Source organism: Erpetoichthys calabaricus, chromosome 17 (assembly GCF_900747795.2).
Source record: "Erpetoichthys calabaricus chromosome 17, fErpCal1.3, whole genome shotgun sequence".
NCBI classification, from domain to species: Eukaryota; Metazoa; Chordata; class Cladistia; order Polypteriformes; family Polypteridae; genus Erpetoichthys; species Erpetoichthys calabaricus.
In genome coordinates this window covers 28,592,898-28,613,997 of record NC_041410.2, presented here as the reverse complement: position 1 = coordinate 28,613,997, position 21,100 = coordinate 28,592,898, and the positions used below count along the sequence as shown (strand labels likewise).

Here is a 21,100-nt window from a genome sequence, read left to right as displayed (position 1 = left end):
TTGCAGATACCAGAGCTGTTATTCTTCTTCCTGTGATTTAATAAGCTTCACACTCTGCAAATATCATGGCGTTTTTTTTTTTCTCTTTCTTTCTTTTTATCTGATATGTCACCTTCTCAGTAAGCATCCCTGTGCAGTTTGCTGTAGGAAAGATGCAAACCCCAACAACTTTGTGGAGGCTGCCATCTGCCACATTTTTTGCTTCAATAGCATGTATCACATCGTAAACTTTTGATTAAGACTCAGATAAAGATTCAAGCCCCAGTGATTTTCAAATTCTTGTGTGACAGAGAGACACAACCCTTTGCATTTTATATAGATTGGTCATATCTCTGGTGGCAATGTGGTACAATGATGGCTTGGATCTAAACATAGAACCCTGATTGATACACCCCATCCCTCACTGACAACATGAAAGCAAAGGGGCAAACAATGAAAGTGATGTACCGTAATCAGACCAAATTCCTCCTGCAGTTACTGAACCTTTGAATTGTGGAGTGAGCGAGTGTGGTCAGATGAGGCCATATCTGGAGAAAAGGGTGGTTGAGACATCTCACCAAATCCATTGTTTCATACCATTTCAATCCATTGTTAAGGTTTGTTGTGTTGCAGAAGGTGAATGTTCAATGGCTTTCCACACTGCTTTTCCTTGATGCACACTGCAGCAGTAACTCAGAATAATATTAGCCAGCTATGTAGACATTTTAAAGCAAGTTATCAATACGGACTTCAGCTATGCCATCATCAAAGGCTGTGCACATGACTTTGCCAGCACTGGTTTGGAATTACTTTGATGGTGGAGAAATCTTTAGCCTTCCACTGTTTTGATAGTTGTTTGGATTTTGGATCACAGGGTTTCATCTCCACTTAAGAAACATTCCTCATATTTTCTGCCAGACTGAATTCATTACGTCAAGATTTGTTGGATGTAGTGATGCCTTTTTGGACAATTCTGGGCACCAACGTGCACAGCCGATGGTCCTATTTAATTTTTCACAACAGAATGATTAAAAAGACCCCAAACTCACTATGCTGGCTACTATGATTTTCCACTACAATGTTCTCCATGATAGCTACATTTTCTTTTCTCAATATCAAACACCAACCAGATGTTATTGCTCCAGAACAGAAATCTGCAGTCCATCTCTTAACTCATATAAAAAGGAGACTAGGTAAGATTGAATCTCTAAAGGTGTATTGTTCTCTAGGATTATAAACTCAGTAATAGCATGATTGGGTGGTTTTTGGCATCCATGTTGCCATGGTCTTAAAATAATTATTATGAACTGCAAATATTAGAAACTTATTTCTTCATGTGGCCAAAAATATGTGAGATATAAGTATCATAGACAGTCCCGTTAAAAGTTCTAGCGCAAAACATTTTGACCACCCTTTTTAAAAAAGATTCCAGAGCCTGGATTTAGCAGACACAGCCCACCTAACATGTACAGTCATATGAAAAAGTTTGAGAACCCCTCTTAATTCTTTGGATTTTTGTTTATCATTGGCTGAGCTTTAAAGTGGCAACTTCCTTTTAATATATGACATGCCTTATGGAAACAGCAGTATTTCAGCAGTGACATTAAGTTTATTGGATTAACAGAAAATATGCAATATGCACCATAACAAATTTAGACAGGTGCATAAATTTGGGCACCCCAACAGAGATATTCCATCAATACTTAGTTGAGCCTCCTTTGGCAAATATAACGGCCTCTGGATTCTGGATGGAGGTATTTTTGACTATTCTTCCATACAAAATCTCTCCAGTTCAGTTAAATTTGATGGCTGCCGAGCATGGACAGCCTGCTTCAAATCATCCCATAGATTTTCAATGATATTCAAGTCAGGGGACAAGATTCCAGAACATTGTACTTCTCCCTCTGCATGAATGCCTTTGTAGATTTCGAACTGTGTTTTGGGTCATTGTCTTGTTGGAATATCCAACCCCTGCGTAACTTCAACTTTGTGATTGATGCTTGAACATTATCCAGAGGAATTTGTTGATATTGGGTGGAATTCATCCAACCCTCAACTTTAACAAGGTCCCCAGTCCCTGAACTAGCCACACAGCATGATGGAACCTCCACCAAATTTGACAGTAGGTAGAAAACACCCCAGTACTCAGATGTTCCTAGGAAGTGAAAGACATACCACTGTTATCTTTTTTGTTGAAAGTAAATTATTATGCAGGCTGAGAGGGGTTCCCAAACTTTTTCATATGACTGTAATCATCCCTGGTTTATAAATAAGTTGTTTTTGCCTCTTCAAAAGTGTTTGGATGACAAGGAACTCCAAAATCTTAAGGCAGGACCTGCTATATAAAGCATACACTTTAATATTAACAGTTCAAATAAAAATACAATAAACTCAGGGCAGCAAAGAAAAAGCACCTAGTAACAAATGAGGTAGAACTACCAGTCAAGTCTCCATTTCCGCTGTGTTGCTTGTCACCTCTGGGGTGGACAGGTGCTCCAGTTCATAGCCGCCATCCTTAGTCACATGACATGTTTGCAAGCCTTTTTTGTGTGTAATAATACGCTGTAGCTGGTGGTCAGCATAAGTAGGCTTTTCAGTCAGTAGGCCTGCTGGAACCTCCATGCCGAGGATATCTCCCACCATGTAGGGCTTTAACCAGCCGACAAGTGGCGTACTGCCAGGGGTGTAGTGGGTCTGTTTGTTGTAGAACAAGATGCCATCTACCTGCAAAGCAAAACTGATTAATAAACGAGAGGAAAGTATGGGAAGCCCAGAACTAGCACAATGCTTTGAATGAAAATAAGCCCTTGTATCCAAAGAAGCAGCTTTTACCACGGTTGAACAAATTAACAGGGCATCCTTTACATTTACAGCTTTGTATAAATTGCTTTCAAATATCCCTCCCTTACTCAAACTGTACTGCAGAAAAGGGCATATTTATTTTTGCACATTATTTTAACTTTCTCATTTTGTCTCATTTATAATGTAGCTTTAGCAAAAATATGGCTCCAAATCTTAAGATGGGAACTAGCTGTGGTTTAACTGACCTCTGCTATCTGCCACAAAAATAAATAAGTAGATAAATAGCCATTACGCCTATATCCTCTCCTACACTAAACAATCGGGTACTATTCAAAAAGAGTTATCTAAGCATAACTGCCACTCTCAGGCTTTATCGCATGGTTACGAAAGGCTGTTTTTTGCTTTATTTGCCATTTTTGCTTGTACAATTCCATGCTACTATAGTAGTTTGGAATTTAACTTCTTGCTTGCATACAATTACTAACATGAGGCTGTGTGTGAATGACACAGCTAACCATTCCCCACTGATGTCTGAAAATCAAGTATGTCAAGTCAGAGAGATGCTTCTACTGTAGGTGAGTGGGGCTCTGCTTTAAATAGTACAGGCGTGTGCAGGTGCTGTTTGGCACAAAGTGATAAATGATCATTGTAACCAGACAGAAAGTGATTCCTTCTCCATCCAAGCAATATTTTATTATCACACCGGCCCATTTTATTCTACATCTGCTTTATGACTGTTCTCCCTTTGACTTCTAGAACAAATGTAATTTAAACAGCTTCTTCTCAAACCAATATTTCTCTATGGAAGGGACAAGAGCGACTGAGGCCGAGCTGTTTTTTGCCCACACTGCAGATGAACTCCAGGTCAAACTGGATGTAACCAAAATAAAAAAAGAGGGGGAAGGCACAGATACACAACTACATAACAGGATAAGAACATCGGAATGTGTAGGCTGACAGACAGACGTCTTAGAATCCTCGGTTGTTTCCTTCAGTAAATAAATACACACCACATATCAGCGTCATCTGCAACAGAAAAGATGACTCCAGGATGCTGAGGGTAATACATTTTTAGTCATCTTCCATCTAATATGTTCATTCTTTTGTCCAATTTAAGAATTTCTTTTTATTATTTTTATTTATTTTTCTTGTGCCTTTTTTATATTAATTAAAAGAGATACAAACATTGAGTAAAATTAAAAAAAAGAAAACCTACAAAATTAAAACAGGCTATTTTTATCAAAAGGCTATAAGAAAAAATAGGTTATTTGAATTAATATAAGTAAAATTGGATATTTTAACACATTATATTACAATTTACATTTATTCGGATTCGGACTCCAGTAATCCAATAATTGCCGCCCTACTCCAAAGCTCCGATTGTTTCTTGTTTATTCGGTTTGCACACTAAGGATCTCATTTTAACCCTCACATTGCATCTTATGGCAGACAAGTCTTACCTGTAGGTGGCCGATGGTCCAACTTGACATTTCTGAAGTGCTATATAGCCCGTATTTTATCAGGAAGAGGATTTGTAACTGATGAGATGGCAAACCAAAAACTGTGTTATTCCAAAATGGCTGAGTTGATCTTAATGAAATTTTGCATATATAATAAAGCTGACCAAATCCAAACTACATGATGTTTCAAGAATGGAACTGGATGAGAATGGTTACGGGGGTGTAGGGGCAGAAGAAAATGCATCAATTCAAAATGACAAGAGTCAAAGTTTATTACATTTTACAATGGTATTACTATCGATACTACACGTTAGGGCCCTACAAAAGTCCCACTAAGAAATGGAAATCAGTGGCTTGAGGGTTGGACAAAACCAAAACTGCATTATTGTGTCAAAACAATTCAGCTCAGGATAAGGAATGTCGCATATTATTTTGATTTGTCTCAACTTGCAGTGAAAACTACATTCCACGTCAGTGATTCAATAGAAATGACGGGGTCTGTGTGTAGAGTGTGATGTGGGGAACAGTAAAACATCACTCAAAACCAGCTATGTCTACTTCCACAAAACTGTGTATTTACATTACTGTTTATGCATTTTAAAATACAGGCTTGTATTTGTAATGGGAGAGCCAACTCCAAAAAAGCCTGGCACTACTCAAACAGACAAGTGAACATTCATGATATTTTGCATGCATGTTCAGTTAACCCAACTTAACACACAATTTGTGGAGTTTCAAACTTTTCCTCATGAACATCGATCAGTTCAATAGAGGGAACAACAATTAAAACAGCAGTGTCAAAAAAGTGTCAATGTTCCAATCATTCAATAAACCATCCAGTTAATTAATGTGTGATTAAACATCTATTTGTGAAAGTGCAGTAAACCAGGAAATAAAAAGACGTAGCAGTCATGGTTCCAAGCCAGCAAGGAGTTGCCAATATTACGGAATCCATTCATACACAAAATTCTCGACTCATGAGAGCAAAGAAACTGACAGAGGCAGTGTAGATGGCAGAAGGGACAGTCAACAATGCAAAAGGGACAACATTTCTTACAAAAAAATAAATTGCTTTCTTAATTTAACCCCTTTTTCAAATATACCAGGAAAACGCCATCCACTTCAGCTATAGTAGTTACAAAATAAAACAAACATTCTACAGGTATGAAGCCTGCAGTGCACACACTTATTTGCAAACTTTATTGTAGTTGCCAGCTACTCCATAATTTGACTTTCTACACCTTATTTTTCTCTGGCCTATCATTACTTTGAGTTACACCGTGTGTCTAAAATTCATAGCATGCATCACATTTGACAATTGGCATTAAGCATTTTTTCCAAGTGACATTAACAATACTGTATCTTACCTGAAAAGTGTACTTCTGAGCCAAGGCCTGGAATATGGCCTCTGATGTGCACAATACATTCTGAAGTCTGACAAAGTGAAACTGCAAAGTAATATTTAAGAGATAAACTGCAAACATGCCACGCAAACATGAATTACAATTTTAGTATCTTTGACTGTTCTAAAGCAATAAACAACACTGTAGATCTTCAGTCATTGCTGATAAGATGACTGATTGTTGTCCACAAGTCTGAACACAGACATTTTATCAGATGAAGATCTCAATTGCAAACCACAAACAATTTTTTGCTTAAAAAAAAAAAAAAAAAAAAGTAGTGAATGACATGCTACTATAACCTTAACTAACATGGGTCCCCTAAAATAAATGAAGACTTAGCCATTTACTCACAAAATAAAATACACTTGAACTGCTAACACTGTTACATTCAACTCTACAGCAATTCCTTATGTCCTACTGCTCAGCCTTTGTCTAAGTTATCTTAGTTGTACCAGGGCCATTTTAACACTAACTCCAGGAAAACAGGGCTTGGCTGAGTGCCTGGTTTTAAGGTTGTTTCGATATTCAATAGTAACACCTGCTTTAGTGCTTACCATACCAAAAATATGGAGGAAAGGATTATAGTGGTATTCCTTTTTTTGTCTACATTTTTTAGACTCATTTTTTTTCCTTGTTTTTTTTTTTATACCAGATATTACTAGCTTGCTGTACTTTATCTATATGCTTTCTTGGTGGCATGCTGTCACAGTGGTTAGCACCGCTGGCCCTAAGCGAATGTGCAGTGCGTGAGTGGACTATTTCCTGCCTTGTACCTGATGCTGCTATGACAGACTCCATCCTCCTGCAAACCACATTTTGATTACACAGATTTAAAAATGTTGTATACTTTCTGGTTCCATACTGAACACTCATTAGCTGAAACTGCAATAGCTGCTTACACTTCATCCATAGTCAGTTGCACTTTTGATTCCACTGCACAATACATAACCACTCAAGCAAGTGCTTAAACAGTCCTAGGCATTAAAAACAAATACTTCAACTATAAAAGTAAACTGTTTTAATTTCAAAACCAAGTCAGTGAGTACATTCTCTGCAATTCGATGTGTATGAAATCACAATTACTGTGGGTTCCACCAATAAAACCAATTCAGTGAAAATTTAGAAGGATAATCTTGCAAATTAAACAGAAACTACTCTTGCTCCTGGGGGAAATGAAAAGGCAGCCCATGGGCTATACAGTGCACACACCATATGCAAAGAAAAGCCAAGTTTTACTGTACTGGGGTTAGTTGACACCTAGTCAACCACAAAAGTAATACTTGAAGAAATAAAGCACTATTTGGTGTCACATTTCAAAAACATGCATTAATGTGCTCAAAAGGGACCTGTATAAGTAGCAGTGTGCAATGATAGAACTTTGAATTCTGCCTACCGGATTACTCTTAGTTATTTCTTCAAGTTTTCCTTCTTCTTCTTGAACCTTTGACTGGAGCCAATAGAACCTAAAATCAGTCTGAGGCAAGGAAAAGAAACAAGTTGACCGATGATAAAACCTATTTCACTCACTATGATGAAAACACTAAAGCAGAAGGAACTATATTTAATATTGAGAAAAAGCGTGTCAAGTTAGCCACATTTCATCTAGTCAGCTAAAGGCAGGTACCTCATTTTACATGGGAAGCAATCACCTTCATAGAGTGGGAAAGGTCTGATTCTAATTACTACACGTCAGTGTTCATATTTTGCTTCTATTTATTCTTACCAGTTAGTAAGCTAACCCTCTCATTTTTAAATAGATCTGTGGTCACACTCCTATGGGATCGTGATGAGCGAGTTTGGTGAAATCACAGGAAGGGTCACGGCTGTAACTATAAACATACTTTAATTTTCCACCCATGATCTTAAAAATGTTTTTGTGCTTTGAATACACAATGAACAATAATATTTCCATAACTAGAATACAGTACTCACAATCTTTTTTTCCTAGACAAAACAAATAACACAAAATAAACCTCTGAAGTTTGACTACCTGTGCAGGGTTTATCTTTTGGTTCATCCCATTAAATCTGAAGGAACGAATCCTATGACATAATCTGAGATATTTAACCAGGGAATTTTTTTAGTCATCGTGTATGAATGGTACACCTGTTTTGATCATCTTTAAATAAAAATAGGTTCTATCCTCTTTAATAAAAACCCTGTGTGTGTCCATGTGTCCGTGTGTGTGTGTCTTCTGGTGAAGTGCGCATGCACGGGGCACGGTGCTATGCTTCAAAGGCCGCCTGACGCATCACACAAGACAGAGAGGGCGGGACCTATAAAATATCGCTCGGCCGATCCATTCAGATTTTGGTAAATGAGGTAAGACCTAAAACATAACGCACGAAAAATCCAATCGGGTACTGAGACGCGGAGACCAGCTTCCCCAAAGAGGTGGAATTACTGTTTGTTGTTCACTCTGAGGATGTCAAATTTGCGATTAATAAAGTTGGCCCGGTAAAGTGTAAAGTGTTTTCCTTAAATATATGCATTTTCATGATATTATAATAGGATGACTTTTAAAAGATTTATTTTCGCGCACATAAAATCTGTTGCTGGGGAGACGCCATACATACGATAATCAGCTGCACGCCAGCACAGATTAAAATACTTGCTGGAGAGATGTATTACTGTGAGAGAAAATTAAAGGCACACATTACAGTGACGCATATTACAGCCACATACAAGCCAGTATTACTGTAACAGAAAATAGACGGTCCTTTGCCATTTAATATAGACTGTTCCTACTAATGTTTATGCACTACTATTCTAGCGCCCGTTATTGTAAAGGGCTTAATGTCTAGTTAAATTATATAAAGCATCCGATAAGCTAAAAATCAGTTACTTTGCCTGTCTACAAGAAATGTTTTGCAAGATAATAAAAAAAAAAAACGCAGTTTTCAACCCACAACTATTGTCCTAAAAGAAACCATAATGATTGTTACAGAATATTATAAAGTAAAATCAACTATATTTTGAAAAAAATTTCATATAGTACAGGTCTCAAACATGCTTCCATGGTTACGACTTTAACCAAGTAGTTTCCTCTCAGATTATGCTTACAGTCATAGTACATTCTTATCTTTTTGATATGCCTAGTATTCAAGCACATGTGCACAAAATGCATGCAGTAACCTGCACAAACTCCCTTTTGTTTTCAGCTCTGTACTTTAACTGTTTAACAGCCACAGAGGAGAAAATTGGTGAATAAAGCAAAAAGACAGAAAATCTCAGAGGATCCAAACTGTGTATTCAAGAGTCAAATGCAGAGTTACTGCATTTGTTAAAGAAACAGTATCCTTTGATTATACCAATTACTGGATACACTGTTAAAGCAATGTGTTCCAGCAGTTGATTATTGTTCTTGTTACGTATAACATACCACCATGGGGGAACCAATAATCCAGAAAATTAGGTAACAGGTACTTTAATGTTCTCCTATAATTGCAGTTCAGTGAAGATCGTCTAAGGGATACCTGTGCCCAATCCACAGATTTCTAAAAAAGCAGTTAAGTGAAGGTGCATTTCTTTTTACCAATTCCCTGACTTGCTACTTTATGCTTTGTCAGTGCTAATTTATGTACATTTTTTTTCCAGAGTGTTTAATTCTACAAGAGTACTTATGCCACATCCTGAAAATAATGCATTTAAACAATATCACGTTTACCCTTCAAGGCTCATCACATTGCTCAGAAGTACATACCGGGCAGTCATAAACTGGATGCCCTCTCCAGCACATGAGGTCTAAAATGTAGTATGTTCTGTCCACATCATTGTAGATACAATCAAGAATTGTGTAATCTAAAACAAACAAAAAAAAAAAACAGTTGATTTAGAGAGTGAAATATCTGGTGGTGGGCGGCACAGTGGGTAGCACTGCTACCTCGCAGTAAGGAGACCTGGGTTTGCTTCAGTTTGCTTCCTGGGTCCTCCCTGCGTGGAGTTTGCATGTTCTCCCCGTGTCTGCATGGGTTTTCTCCAGGTGCTCCGGTTTCCTCCCACAGTCCAAAGACATGCAGGTTAGGTGCACTGGCGATCCTAAATTCTCCCTAGTGTGTGCTTGGTGTGTGGGTGTGTGCCCTGCAGTAGGCTGGTGCCCTGCCCAGGGTTTCTTTCCTGCTTTGCGCCCTGTGTTGGCTGGGATTGGCTCCAGCAGACCCCCGTGATCCTGTAGTTAGGATATAGCAGGTTGGATAATGGATGAATGGAATATCTGCTGTACAGCAGACAACATTAGATATAACACTGTAGAGCAAGGACAGCAAAAACAGCCAAGTCATTTGCTCAAAATCATCAATTCAGTGGAGATACTTACCTTTTCCCATATTCGAATTGTGATGGCTTCCACCTGGCAATGCAGAAGGGAATCTGTTCACACAGTAACCGTTTTTTGCATAGGCTGCTGTGGACCCCTAAAAATAAAGAATGACAGAAAAAACAGACCACTGTGAGATGAATTTAACAGGCCTGAGAGTCCTTGGAATAGAACCACTGTTGTGCCCAAGTAGGAAAAGCAATTTCAGGTTGAAACTTCCCACAAGGGAAAAATCCTCAAGAAGAACATGAATTAGAATTTTCTAAATGTAGTCCTGTGTTACAACTGTTCCCGTTTTTTTTTTCCTTTTTAAAAATAATTTATTAATTAGAGCTTGACTCTTGCTTATAACTGAGCATCTCTCCAGTAAGGAGTTGCTCAGGATGTCACTCCAACCCTCTTGAGTAGTCCCCTCTGTGTCACCAGAGGAGAGTAATGAAAGATACTATATTCGTAAAAGAAATCTAGAGAAAAACAGCATATAGCCGATGTCATACTTCAGGACTTCTAGTCAGGGGGTACATCAAACCTGATGAATGCAGTTGCTATTCTCACTGCCTGAGTATGTTCATTTATATGACTAGAAATTGCAGAGGACGTCAGATTACCTGACTGTGTGATGACTTTCAAGTACAGCTTCACATTTCCAAAGTATAGCAAGCTTGCCCCTTTTTCTAACTGGCAAAAATGTTTACAAAATTACAGGTATGGCAGGTTTAGCCATAATCTGTTTTCCTTCCTGTCATGGTACATAAAACACAAGACATCAGATAAATGTGTCTCTGTTCTATTTGCAAGGTCCAAAACACCCACGTTAGATGTTTCTCGTCTCTGCATTGTACTTTCAGGGGGGTAGTCATTGGTTGTCAGCTGTAATGCATACAGTGCCTGTCCTTGCAACTTAAGACAAAAATCAAACCCGTTTGTCGGGGCGAGTTGAGGACTAGCTAGACTAAGTTCCTAGGGATGTTAAACTACGCTACAGCAGTCATGAGACTGTATCATGATTGCCCCAAACTAGTTAAGATAATGTAAAGGAGCTATTAACTGAAAATTGCTGGAAAACTCACATAATGTGATATAGCTTTAAGGGAAATTTCTCAATATTCTTCACTTTATTTTCTAAATTTCAGGACCACAAAGACCACGTAAACCAATCCAAATGTTTGAGGGTATATTCAGACACACTCCACTCTCTCATACCAACACAATTAACCAATTGACCTGACCAGCTTGGTTTTGGGATGTGGAGAGAAAACCAACACATACAAAGGGGAAAAAGTAAAAAGGCAATGTCCATTCCAGGCTTCAGACCTAGAACTCTGGAGCCATAAGGCAGCAGTGCTAAACACTGTCCCATTCAGAAATGTCCAGCTTTATGCAAAAGAAAAATTAACAAGCTACTATAATACAAAGAAGTGTCCCTGGGTGGTAATATGGGTGGTTTGCATATTTGATTGCTGCTGGAACAAAGATTCTTAAAAATCTTTTTGAAGGAAAATTTTAAAAATAGTCCACAATGCATAATTATTACTCTGTTATTCTAAATGCATGTAGTCAGTGTGTACATAGAGCTTCATGAAACATGAAAAAGTGCTCTGCTGGATGAAATGCTAGTTTTCTAAAGCCCAGGCCTTTAACATCACAATATAACTCTTCTATCATTAGCACCTGACAACAGTACTTGATATTAAACAAAAAATATAAATTAATACACCCAACATGATTAGCATATGTGGAATAGTATTTTTTGATTTACAATTCTTGTGAAAAGCTATATTTTGAAACAGTCACAAGGTACTTCAGTTCATTCCTCATCTGTAATTAAAGGCTGGACCCCCAAATACCAGACTCCCCTTTAACAAGTGTACACAGTACTCAAGAACCAAGAATGCATATTATGAGTACCTTAGATGCTACAATAAGACACCTTTTTCCAACAGGACAGACTACCATCATCCACTCCGAAGCCAAGTCATGGGGCACATCTACGAGCCATTCTGACAGCATCAGCTGAGGAGAAATTAATTTCAGTAAATATAATGCATTTTTCAAAAATTAGATAACACAAAGAGGGACAATTTGCTCCGAATTTAATCAGGTAAGTAGAGGATAACAGGGGAGCATACATAGCTATATGGAATTTAATTGAGTTTTGGTATGTTGTGGTTAATACGCACAATTTAAATGTCACTATACAAAAATTGTTTTGCCTTTTTAAAGATCAAACCCCATGTACAGTATTTGCTTTATGTCATATTGATAAAATGTGTAAGCACTTCAGTGGCTTTCAGTTTCTTTGAAATAATGGAATACTCCACTAGACAAGCCCAGAAGTGGGTAGAGCAGCTGAAAAATTGTACTCAAGTAAGAGTAGCGTTACTTCAAAATAATATTACTAAAGTAGAAGTAAAAAGTAGTCATCCAAAAAATTACTCAAGTAAGAATAAAAAAGTACTTGGTGAAAAGACTACAAGTACTGAGTAACTGTTTGATCATAATAAAATTATTTTTTAGAAATGTTGTGATAAGACAGACAAAAATATAAAATAATGTGCAAATTCTGCTATTTCCAAATAATAAAATAAAAAATGAGTAAAAATAAATAACATCTTTACAAAATAAAGATGCACAAATAACAAAGTTCCAAATCTCAGTTTTTCAAAACAAAGCTTTTGAAGCCAATACCTACAGTAGGCAACATGCATGTTTGAACAGTGCAAACTACTTACAGTGACAAGATATACACTGGACACTGACAGTATAATACTGCATATTCACTTGCCCTCCAAATAGCACAGCTGATAGAAAATAACATTAGAACAAGGCAGCTTGTGCACGTACAAGAAGTCTCACTTTACCTTGACTGTCTGTGTCTGTGCATGTTTGGGTAAAACATGCTTGTTCTTCACTCAGTGAAGTGATAGTTAAGCTTCAGCAGAAGTTGGCTCTCATTTTTCATGTACGGTATTCTTTCAATCCCTGTCCACGGTCTGTGAGGAATTTGTGCCGCTAGGACGCGACAGTTTGTGTGTGGTCATGTGACTGCATGGTAATGTCCGATTTGTGAAACGGAGCCTTGTGATTATTGTTGCTACATCTGATTGGTGAAACCGTCATGCAGTAGATCCACTGGCAGATTCTCTCTGGCAAAAACATAGCATACTGTATCTAATGGAAAAAAAAGTAACGATTCGAGTGTTGCCCAGTGTAGCGGAGTAAGAGTAGCGTTTCTTCTTCACAAATGTACTCAAGCAAAAGTAAAAAGTATGGTGCAGTAAAACTACTCTTAGAAGTACAATTTTTTAAAAAAGTTACTCAAGTAAATGTAACGGAGTAAATGTAACTCGTTACTACCCACCTCTGGACAAGCCTGGGGTTACAAAGCATTTGGACATACATTAATGCTATTAAACATATTCATATATGAGGGCATAAAATAAGCTAAGCATTCAGAAGATGGTTTTCTGGTTTGTCTCAGGCTATAACTGCAAATCATTAGAGCTTGTTCTGAAGTTATGAACTATTTGCAAGGATTATACCACAAATGTTTTTCCAGAAATGTTTAAATAAAACAAATGACACTTCAAGACTATTCCTGGTTATTAAATAATATGTCATTTTATTAACTACATCTAATAATGAGCTTTTCCATATTTGTCCTTTGAACATGGAAAATCTGTCAAGATGTCAAAAGGGTGACAACAACAATGGCAATTTGCTTTAAATTATTTATTTGTTTCTAGAACTCTAATCTAGGAGTGTACAATAAACTTTATGATCCAGGGTAGTGAATGAAATTCTTTGTGGTGTATGTATTTTGACAAAAAAAAAATTACTGATATGCTAAAAATTAGCAGAAAACTTATTAACTCATTTAAAAGTAAAGCATGTTCTACCACAAAACATGCTAATATATGAATGAAAAAGAAAAGGAAGAAATTAGATTTTCTGTCAGTATATTATTGTCATGAAGGTAATGCCTTTATGTATGGACTTGTGTGTGTAATACGTAGGCTCATGTGCAGTTCAACATGATTAGTGCGTTGATGCAAACAGGAAGAGAAGACAGGAAAAAGTTGCGTCTTGAGCTGTGTGTGCTTGGTGGCAGCAAGAGAGAGAGAGAGAAAAGGAAGCTGAACTTTTAGAGGTTCAAGAGTGAATACCTGCTATCAAATCTATTTCAGTAGCAGAGTGTTAACATATGTTAACAAGGATGAGACAATCAGTACTACACTTGTTACTTTTTAACAAATATGTTTAACTTATAAACATACGTATAAATAGATTATTGGATATCTAACAAAACCATCAGAGTTTTAATTATACCATGATGTGGATTTTCAGCCGTACTACCCACTCCTAAACTAATCTAAATAGTTATTACCATCTCACTCAACACATGCCTGATAGGTTTTACAGTAACAATAATTGGAACCTGTGGCCTTCTGACTAATTGGATAGTACATTGCTATTAGGCAATTGACCCAATTAATACATAATGTTAAGATAGCCTGTAGCAGTCAATCTAAAAGTCATTTGAGCTGGTGCTCCCATCAATGAAACATTTGTTTATGCTTCAAGTGAACAAATGTGCTACTTGGTCGAGACTACGTAGGATCAGTTGTGCATATTGGTGTGCATCCTTTAGACTTCTGTTGCATTAATTGATAGTTGACCGACTCGACCCTTACTCTGGGAGAGTTGTGTCTTTCTCCTTTTTTATCAAGGATCTGTTTTTGACACTGTAGAGCATGAACACCCTTGCACATTTGCTCACTAGCATGCTATTTTCAAAACCATTTAAAACTTATTCTTACTCCTGAACTGCACACAAACACAAATGACCGTGAAGTACTTACAGTATGTGCTTTAAACAGCACTGTTGACTTAGCAGTAACAACTACAAAGGAAAGTGCACCTAATAAAGTGGTTATTGAAAGCAGTACTTAACATACTGAAAACGGTAGAAAACCACACCATCTAAGAAATGCAGGATGACTGAATAGTCAGTTTTTAATAATTGCACCATAGAAAATATCTTGCCTGCAGACATTTTGTGATCCGGTGTCATAAGCACACAAGTCAGACCAGCCATCCTAGAATTGTGGTATTTGCCCAAAAATTCACCCCCTCTAATATGCACTTGGCTTAGTTATTTACATGAGAAACTGTTATAATAAAAAGCCAGTACTAGATTACAACATTTCAAGCAGCTTGGACAAACACAGTTTTCTCCTAAACAGGCTGGCAGATGGTACTGCAGCATCACATTCTATACCAGCAGGTCTCTCACTACTTGTTAAAGCAAATTCCTTTTATTATTTAGGAGGACAGGCACAATAAGAATTCCAACATACATGTAACATATTCCCCAATAAATTATATTAAACAAACCATAATAAAACCTACACCAGAATGTCACATTTATTTGAGGCCAAATTTTGTGTAACTGGTATCTGCGCTAAGTAAGAGATTCAGGAGCAATAATGCAAGTCAGCTAAACAATGCCAAGTAACAACAGACATTCTGAAAAACAAAAACAGTACAGTTATTGACAGGCATGGGTGTCATGCTGGCTAACACCATACCACTTCCTCATACATGTTTCAACTGCAAATTACCTGTCAGTAAAGATAGTGCCAGTATTTAGCGGAGTGAAAGTGCATCTGTATAGGGTCATTTTATTGCTGAAATTTTGTTGGGAAAATCAAGTAATCTGCTGTCTTTATCTTCTTTTAGATGCCATAGGAAATGCAATAAGAAACCAATTAGTATTTCAGTGCTCATCTTACTGAGTAATAAAGTGTTTGCTGGTGACTACCATCCAACCAAAAATGAAGTAACACAAGCAGAATGCATGCCTTCTGGGGCTAACCTGATTGCCATAGTGTTTTGGCAGCTTTTTCTCTTGCTTCATTTCCACATCATTTGTGGACTCATCTTGCACTTTTTTATCTTCGTCATGATCTTCATCCTCATTCTCTTCCCAGTTACCATCAGCCAGCTGCCTTGCATGGTTGATATAATTTAACCGTTTCCTAAAATGAAAATAAGGTATTGAAAGAATGAGGAGAAAAAAAGAAAAGGTTGTCATGCATATCTAACACAGTCTGTGCTCAACACAACACTTCTCACAAGCTACAGAATCCTTAGTCAGTGACTATAGAAGGGTTAATCCTGGCAACAAACAGGGTTACTCAGTGACTCCTCCAAGTTGCAAGATTTTCACTACTTAATGTTCAACTTGCCAGAGGAGTTTTCAGAAATCCAGGTCTCTGAGTGGTTATCTGCCACACAACTGCATATGAGAACAAACACATCAGAGTCTGTACTTTTAGAGAAGCAAAACACCTTACAGGTGCTCAGTTGGCTTCTTCCATAAATACACGGCAATCACCAGTGTTCGCTGTAACAGTAAAAAGACAATTTCAGGATGCTGGCCTTTGAGGCAAAGTTTCAAATAAAAAGCAATATGTTAAACAGGCAAATAAAAAGAAAAGGTTAAATGGACAAAAGAACACAGCCATTGGATGGAAGAGACCTAGAAAAGTGTAATGTATTATAACCAGCATCCTGAGGACACGTATTTTTTTCCTCAGAATACACAATCTGGTGTCCTTATTGTCGTATGCAGTGGTGCATCTGGGCCTTCCCCTTCTTTTTCTATCCTGGTTAGATCCATTCTTCTCTCTAAGACAGTTATTAACACCTTATGAAATCATCAATTTCTTGGAATGGAATAAACCTCATTCTGCAAAACGACTGACCCGTTACTAGAGAGAGCTGTTTCATTTTGGCCATTTTTGAACCCAGAACTGAATTTTAGTAATGTTAGTACTTGCCACCCAAATAAACAGAACAACATGTTGCAGTGGTACTAATGCAATTTCAACGGTTTCTCTACTAACCAATCAGCAACTAATTAGGGATAAGATATGGGAGTTGAGCATAAAGACACTGAACAGAATGGCTGCTGATAATGTGGCTTCAATCTATTACTCACATATGCCTACAATCATATCAATCAGTAACAGCAGTTAAAAACCCACTAGTAATGTCTTGGTTATACTTTTAAATCAATTTAATGGTATATTGATAAAAAGGTATCAATTTATATTAAAAACATAAACATTTCTGGGTTTGTCCATATTTTTGACTGGCAGGGTAAAATTGACATTGATGAAAGCCAGAGCAATATAAACTGGATTCTGCATCCACACAGCTCTGCATGTAGTGGTCTAACACATGGATTTCTTGTAGAGTAAGCAGACAGAATATAATGGCTTTGGCTGCAATTAAAAAAAAAACAAGTCTAGTTAACTAGAGAAGACCAGTACATGTGCATTCATCTTCTTCACTGGTGCTTATTTGCCTTGGAATGGAAAGGAACATGAGAAGAAACTGCATTCATTTTACAAGATTCATCATACAAATTCACTACTACCATTCAACTACTCACAATTTCTGAAGCTCAAGGAACTTTCTTCTGCGTTCATCTTGATCCAGTACACTGTATTTGGATTTGTATTGAGAAAGACGGGGGTGTGGAGCAGATGTGCTGTTGAGCTCCTGAGAAATGGAGAAGCTGCCTGCCAAGGCTTGGCTAAGTTCATCCATTGTACCATCTACATAAAACAGAAAAAAGTGTCAATCATCAAGGCCTTCAGTGTGGGATCAAAGGAAGGTGAATGAAAAATTCATTACAGATGAACGACTTCCAGTGGCACGGTACCACAGTGTTTAGCATAGCTGCTTCACAGACCCAGTGGCGTGGGCTTGAATGTTCTTGTGGAGTTTGCATGCTCTCCCTATATCTGTGTAGATGTTTCCTCCCACATCCCCAAAGATGTGTTGGTTAGCAGTTGAAAATTGGCTCCTGTGTATCCTGGCCTTTTCCTGCCATGCACTCAGTGTTCCTAGGAAAGGTTCAGGCTACCGGTAACTCTGAATTGAATTAAGCATGCCTGAGAATGAATGGAATTAATGGTTTTCTTTCAGAGTAAAGCTGCTTTGAACAACAGAGTACTTGGGAAAATATGTGCTCTGGCTTTGACTATGATTTGATATTGTGAAAAAAATCAGGCATCTGACTTTTAACAAAGCCTATTTCAACAACTGACTTTGTGTATGAAAAACTGTTTTTATTTTCTAAGTTGCAAAACATTTGCTTTATCCTTCATTAACATGGGATATCTAGAATGAATGACTTTGTAAAACAATATCACTGGCACAAAATGTGTGGTGTAAACAAAAGTGTGACGACCAATGTAAGCCTGTCTGCAGGATGTAAATTAGCTGCAAGTAAATATTATCAACTAGTCTGGCTTTTGGTCAGTGTTTCTGTTTTTGGCAGCTCACCGAGTTCCCGAGACCGAATGGAAACAAATAATTTGTTTACCTGAGAGCAGAGACAAAATCTGTTAAAAGGTCTTATTTGAAAAAGAAAGACTTGATAATGAAAATCAAACATATCGTTAGAAGGCAGAGAGACATCATTGGAAAAGCAAGTCAGTAACCATAGGAGTACAAGCTAATGGAAAAAGGGCAGCAGAACACAGAGGCAAGTATACAAATGTCAAATCATGGAAAGCATAAAATAAGCAAAACAGTTGCGTGAAAATCTTAGGTGACAAACCAAAGCAAAATTCTATGTGAGAGAAACCAACACAAACTGAAGCTACCCTAAAGAAGAAAATGTTGGAAACACAAGTATGAGCAACTTAATTAGATAAGCACCAACTAGAAAGCCTGTTACTTAGTCTCTAAATGATTAATATGTAACTGTGCACTTTCAGAAATACTACCTGTCCTTATGTTTTAAATCAAGGTTCACTTCAAGAGGTACGCCAATCTTGTTACTTCAATCATATAGTTGATGAGCTTTTATTTCTCCAGCCTCACCTGACATAGTTTTCACCCATCTCTCAGGTTTACAGTCAACTTTTCTACCACAACTCTACCATTCTTAGCTTTCAGTCTTCTATGAGCTTTCCAGGACTTAAAGCCTCAGTCTACTACAATCCTCCTGACTCGCAGTTACTTTCTGTACAGTTTTTACCTGCTGTACAGCTTCTTCCATTCATGGCACACTAAGAAAACTCTAGTTCCTGAGACTCCACGACTTCTATGGTGATGAAAGTGACATCTGTAATGAGGCTCTCTGAATGAGGAGTTTCTTCACTGGTAAAGGATACCCTTCTCATACAGTATTGTGGACAGGAGTAGACCAATCAAACCAGGAGTAGACCTCGTACCATTCACTCTAGGAGGAACCCCAGTTTTGTTCCTCCTGTTCTCCCCTAACACTCTCTCTCTCTCCAACAGGTCATCAAAAATTTTTTTACCATTTTTCAAAACTCTTCTTCCACAGGAGGTTTTTTCCCTAAGCCTCACTTGATCTCCTTCCATCAATCACCAAACCTTTGCAAACTTATCATCCACAGCTCACTTCGCTGAGGAGAGCCACTTCCTCACCGGGAACTTTGAGTTGTAAAAGAAGCTTTTTCACCTGCAAACATGTCACCAATAATACTCTTCTGTCTGGTCCCTCTGGTAAATTCAAAATTAAACAATGGGACTTTTTTTGTCTAAAAAATCTTATCTACTGTATTTTTAGGAAATGTTCAGCCATCTGCATAGGTAAAAACAAGGAGACAGCTAGCAGACCATTTCAGGGTGAGTGTTTGTGCCTTAAAATCAAAGACATTATTACAAAGCCTGGTGTAGATCACTTTTACCCCTTGATCATAGCCACACTGATCTCTCCCTTTGTGTTCTTTCACAGGGTCTCAAACATACTTTTCAAAGGAAAACAGAAGAAGCTAAGCTCATTCTCACCCTGGGGTCACAGATTTTTCCAGGTATCAGTGACTGGCTAACTTTTAAATCTCTCCCTTCACCTTGTCTAATGGCTTTTTCTCACCTTCTCTGCCCCTATTCCCTCCTTACCCCTATATGCAGGGTCAATATAAACTCCTTGTTCAGTTTTAAATGATCATAACGTCAGTATTATAAATGATAAAATGAATCTATAAAAAGACCAAGTGGAGGAATTTACTATATTTCTACAAAGATGTAATATTGGGAGCAATAACTTTAAACATGTCCAGCATACTAATTTATACAAATCATTATGTGATTCTGAGGTTCATGTTCCTAAATTTAATAACAAACACTGTTGGTTCTGATCTGGTCCTGTTCAACTTTCACTGTAGCAATTAACCCATTACGGGGTCTATCCGGCCAGGTCGCCCATTTTCTCGCACATGCGCCTGCATCTTCCTAGTCATAGAACAATACGTAGCTTTGATTTGTACGCACACATTAACTTCGTCCTTACGAGAGTAGCGCAGATGCGATGCCCACGTCCGGGACATCCTGCCACCAAACACACTCGTGTCACTGAGCTCCCAATCTTTGGGTCACTCTCACGGACCGCCGGCTTGCCGTTTCCATCTCGTTATAGTGAAGCACTCGTTTCACTGCCCAAATCTGCCTGTCTTAAGCGCCGAAATTCAGACAGATATGCGTAGACGCATCGTAAAGAAACTTTGACGACCTCTTCAACACAAGCCAATACCAAGAAGAGTCACTGGAATCGTGCTTGACTCTTTAGGTTTGAAACGAACAGGTTCAACTATGAGGCTAAACGTAAAAACACAGTTGGCGAAACTTACTAAAAGGCAACTTATCACGCAGTTCATAACCACCGATGACGTTCGCGTTTTAATAAAAGATATGGAGAGCGGGAGATATTGCTATAAAAAGGCTTTGTGTTGCAACGCACATGCTGCTCTACATTCATGTAATGATCACCATTTAGCACACGCACATTACTACACACACTACGTTCGTTACCTGAGACGGCGCCAGTACAGCTTACGGAAAGTCGTGCCTGCTGGTCGAGTATAAGTTTACCCAGAGTGACATCAGAGCGCGAGTGTGTCAGAAAGACGGGCGAGCATTATTTTTTGCGGAGTTTCACCAACGCATTTGAAATTAGTATCATTGTCCCCGTACTTATCAAGCGTCTCAGGGTAAGGAAACGGTTCCAATTGTTCAAAAATCTCAGATTTACGCTAATTTAGGCCTACTCGTAGTAGTAAGAGTGAAAGCATTTTTATCAATTTTCTTAATTT

General features: G+C 37.9%; 1 protein-coding gene across 2 annotated transcripts; it reads right to left on the bottom strand.

The window, feature by feature from the left end:
• Positions 1-2,317: 2,317 nt before the first annotated feature.
• On the bottom strand, positions 2,318-20,929 carry snupn (snurportin 1). 2 transcript variants are annotated; one of them, XM_028823624.2, is made up of 9 exons: positions 20,820-20,929; positions 17,422-17,587; positions 15,838-16,000; positions 11,868-11,972; positions 9,960-10,056; positions 9,348-9,445; positions 7,038-7,118; positions 5,609-5,689; positions 2,318-2,703 (listed from the first exon to the last, which is right to left on the bottom strand). In XM_028823624.2, the coding sequence occupies exons 2-9, from the start codon at positions 17,577-17,579 to the stop codon at positions 2,422-2,424; spliced, it is 1,065 nt and encodes a 354-aa protein (XP_028679457.1). In that variant the 5' UTR covers positions 17,580-17,587; positions 20,820-20,929; the 3' UTR covers positions 2,318-2,421. The 2 variants fall into 2 exon arrangements, with proteins under 2 accessions (XP_028679457.1, XP_028679455.1); XM_028823622.2 differs by lacking the exon at positions 20,820-20,929 and adding an exon at positions 17,667-17,929.
• Between the last annotated feature and the right edge of the window lie 171 nt (positions 20,930-21,100).

Excerpts from the sequence above, each read along its gene's own strand:
- snupn (XM_028823622.2), bottom strand. The coding sequence starts at position 17,763 with ATGCAAACTCCACAAGAACATTCAAGCCCACGCCACTGGGTCTGTGAA. Across the intron at positions 9,446-9,959 it reads CAATTCGAATATGGGAAAAG|ATTACACAATTCTTGATTGT; the intron begins GTAAGTATCTCC and ends TGTTTGTTTTAG. Across the intron at positions 2,704-5,608 it reads CTCAGAAGTACACTTTTCAG|GTAGATGGCATCTTGTTCTA; the intron begins GTAAGATACAGT and ends TTTGCTTTGCAG.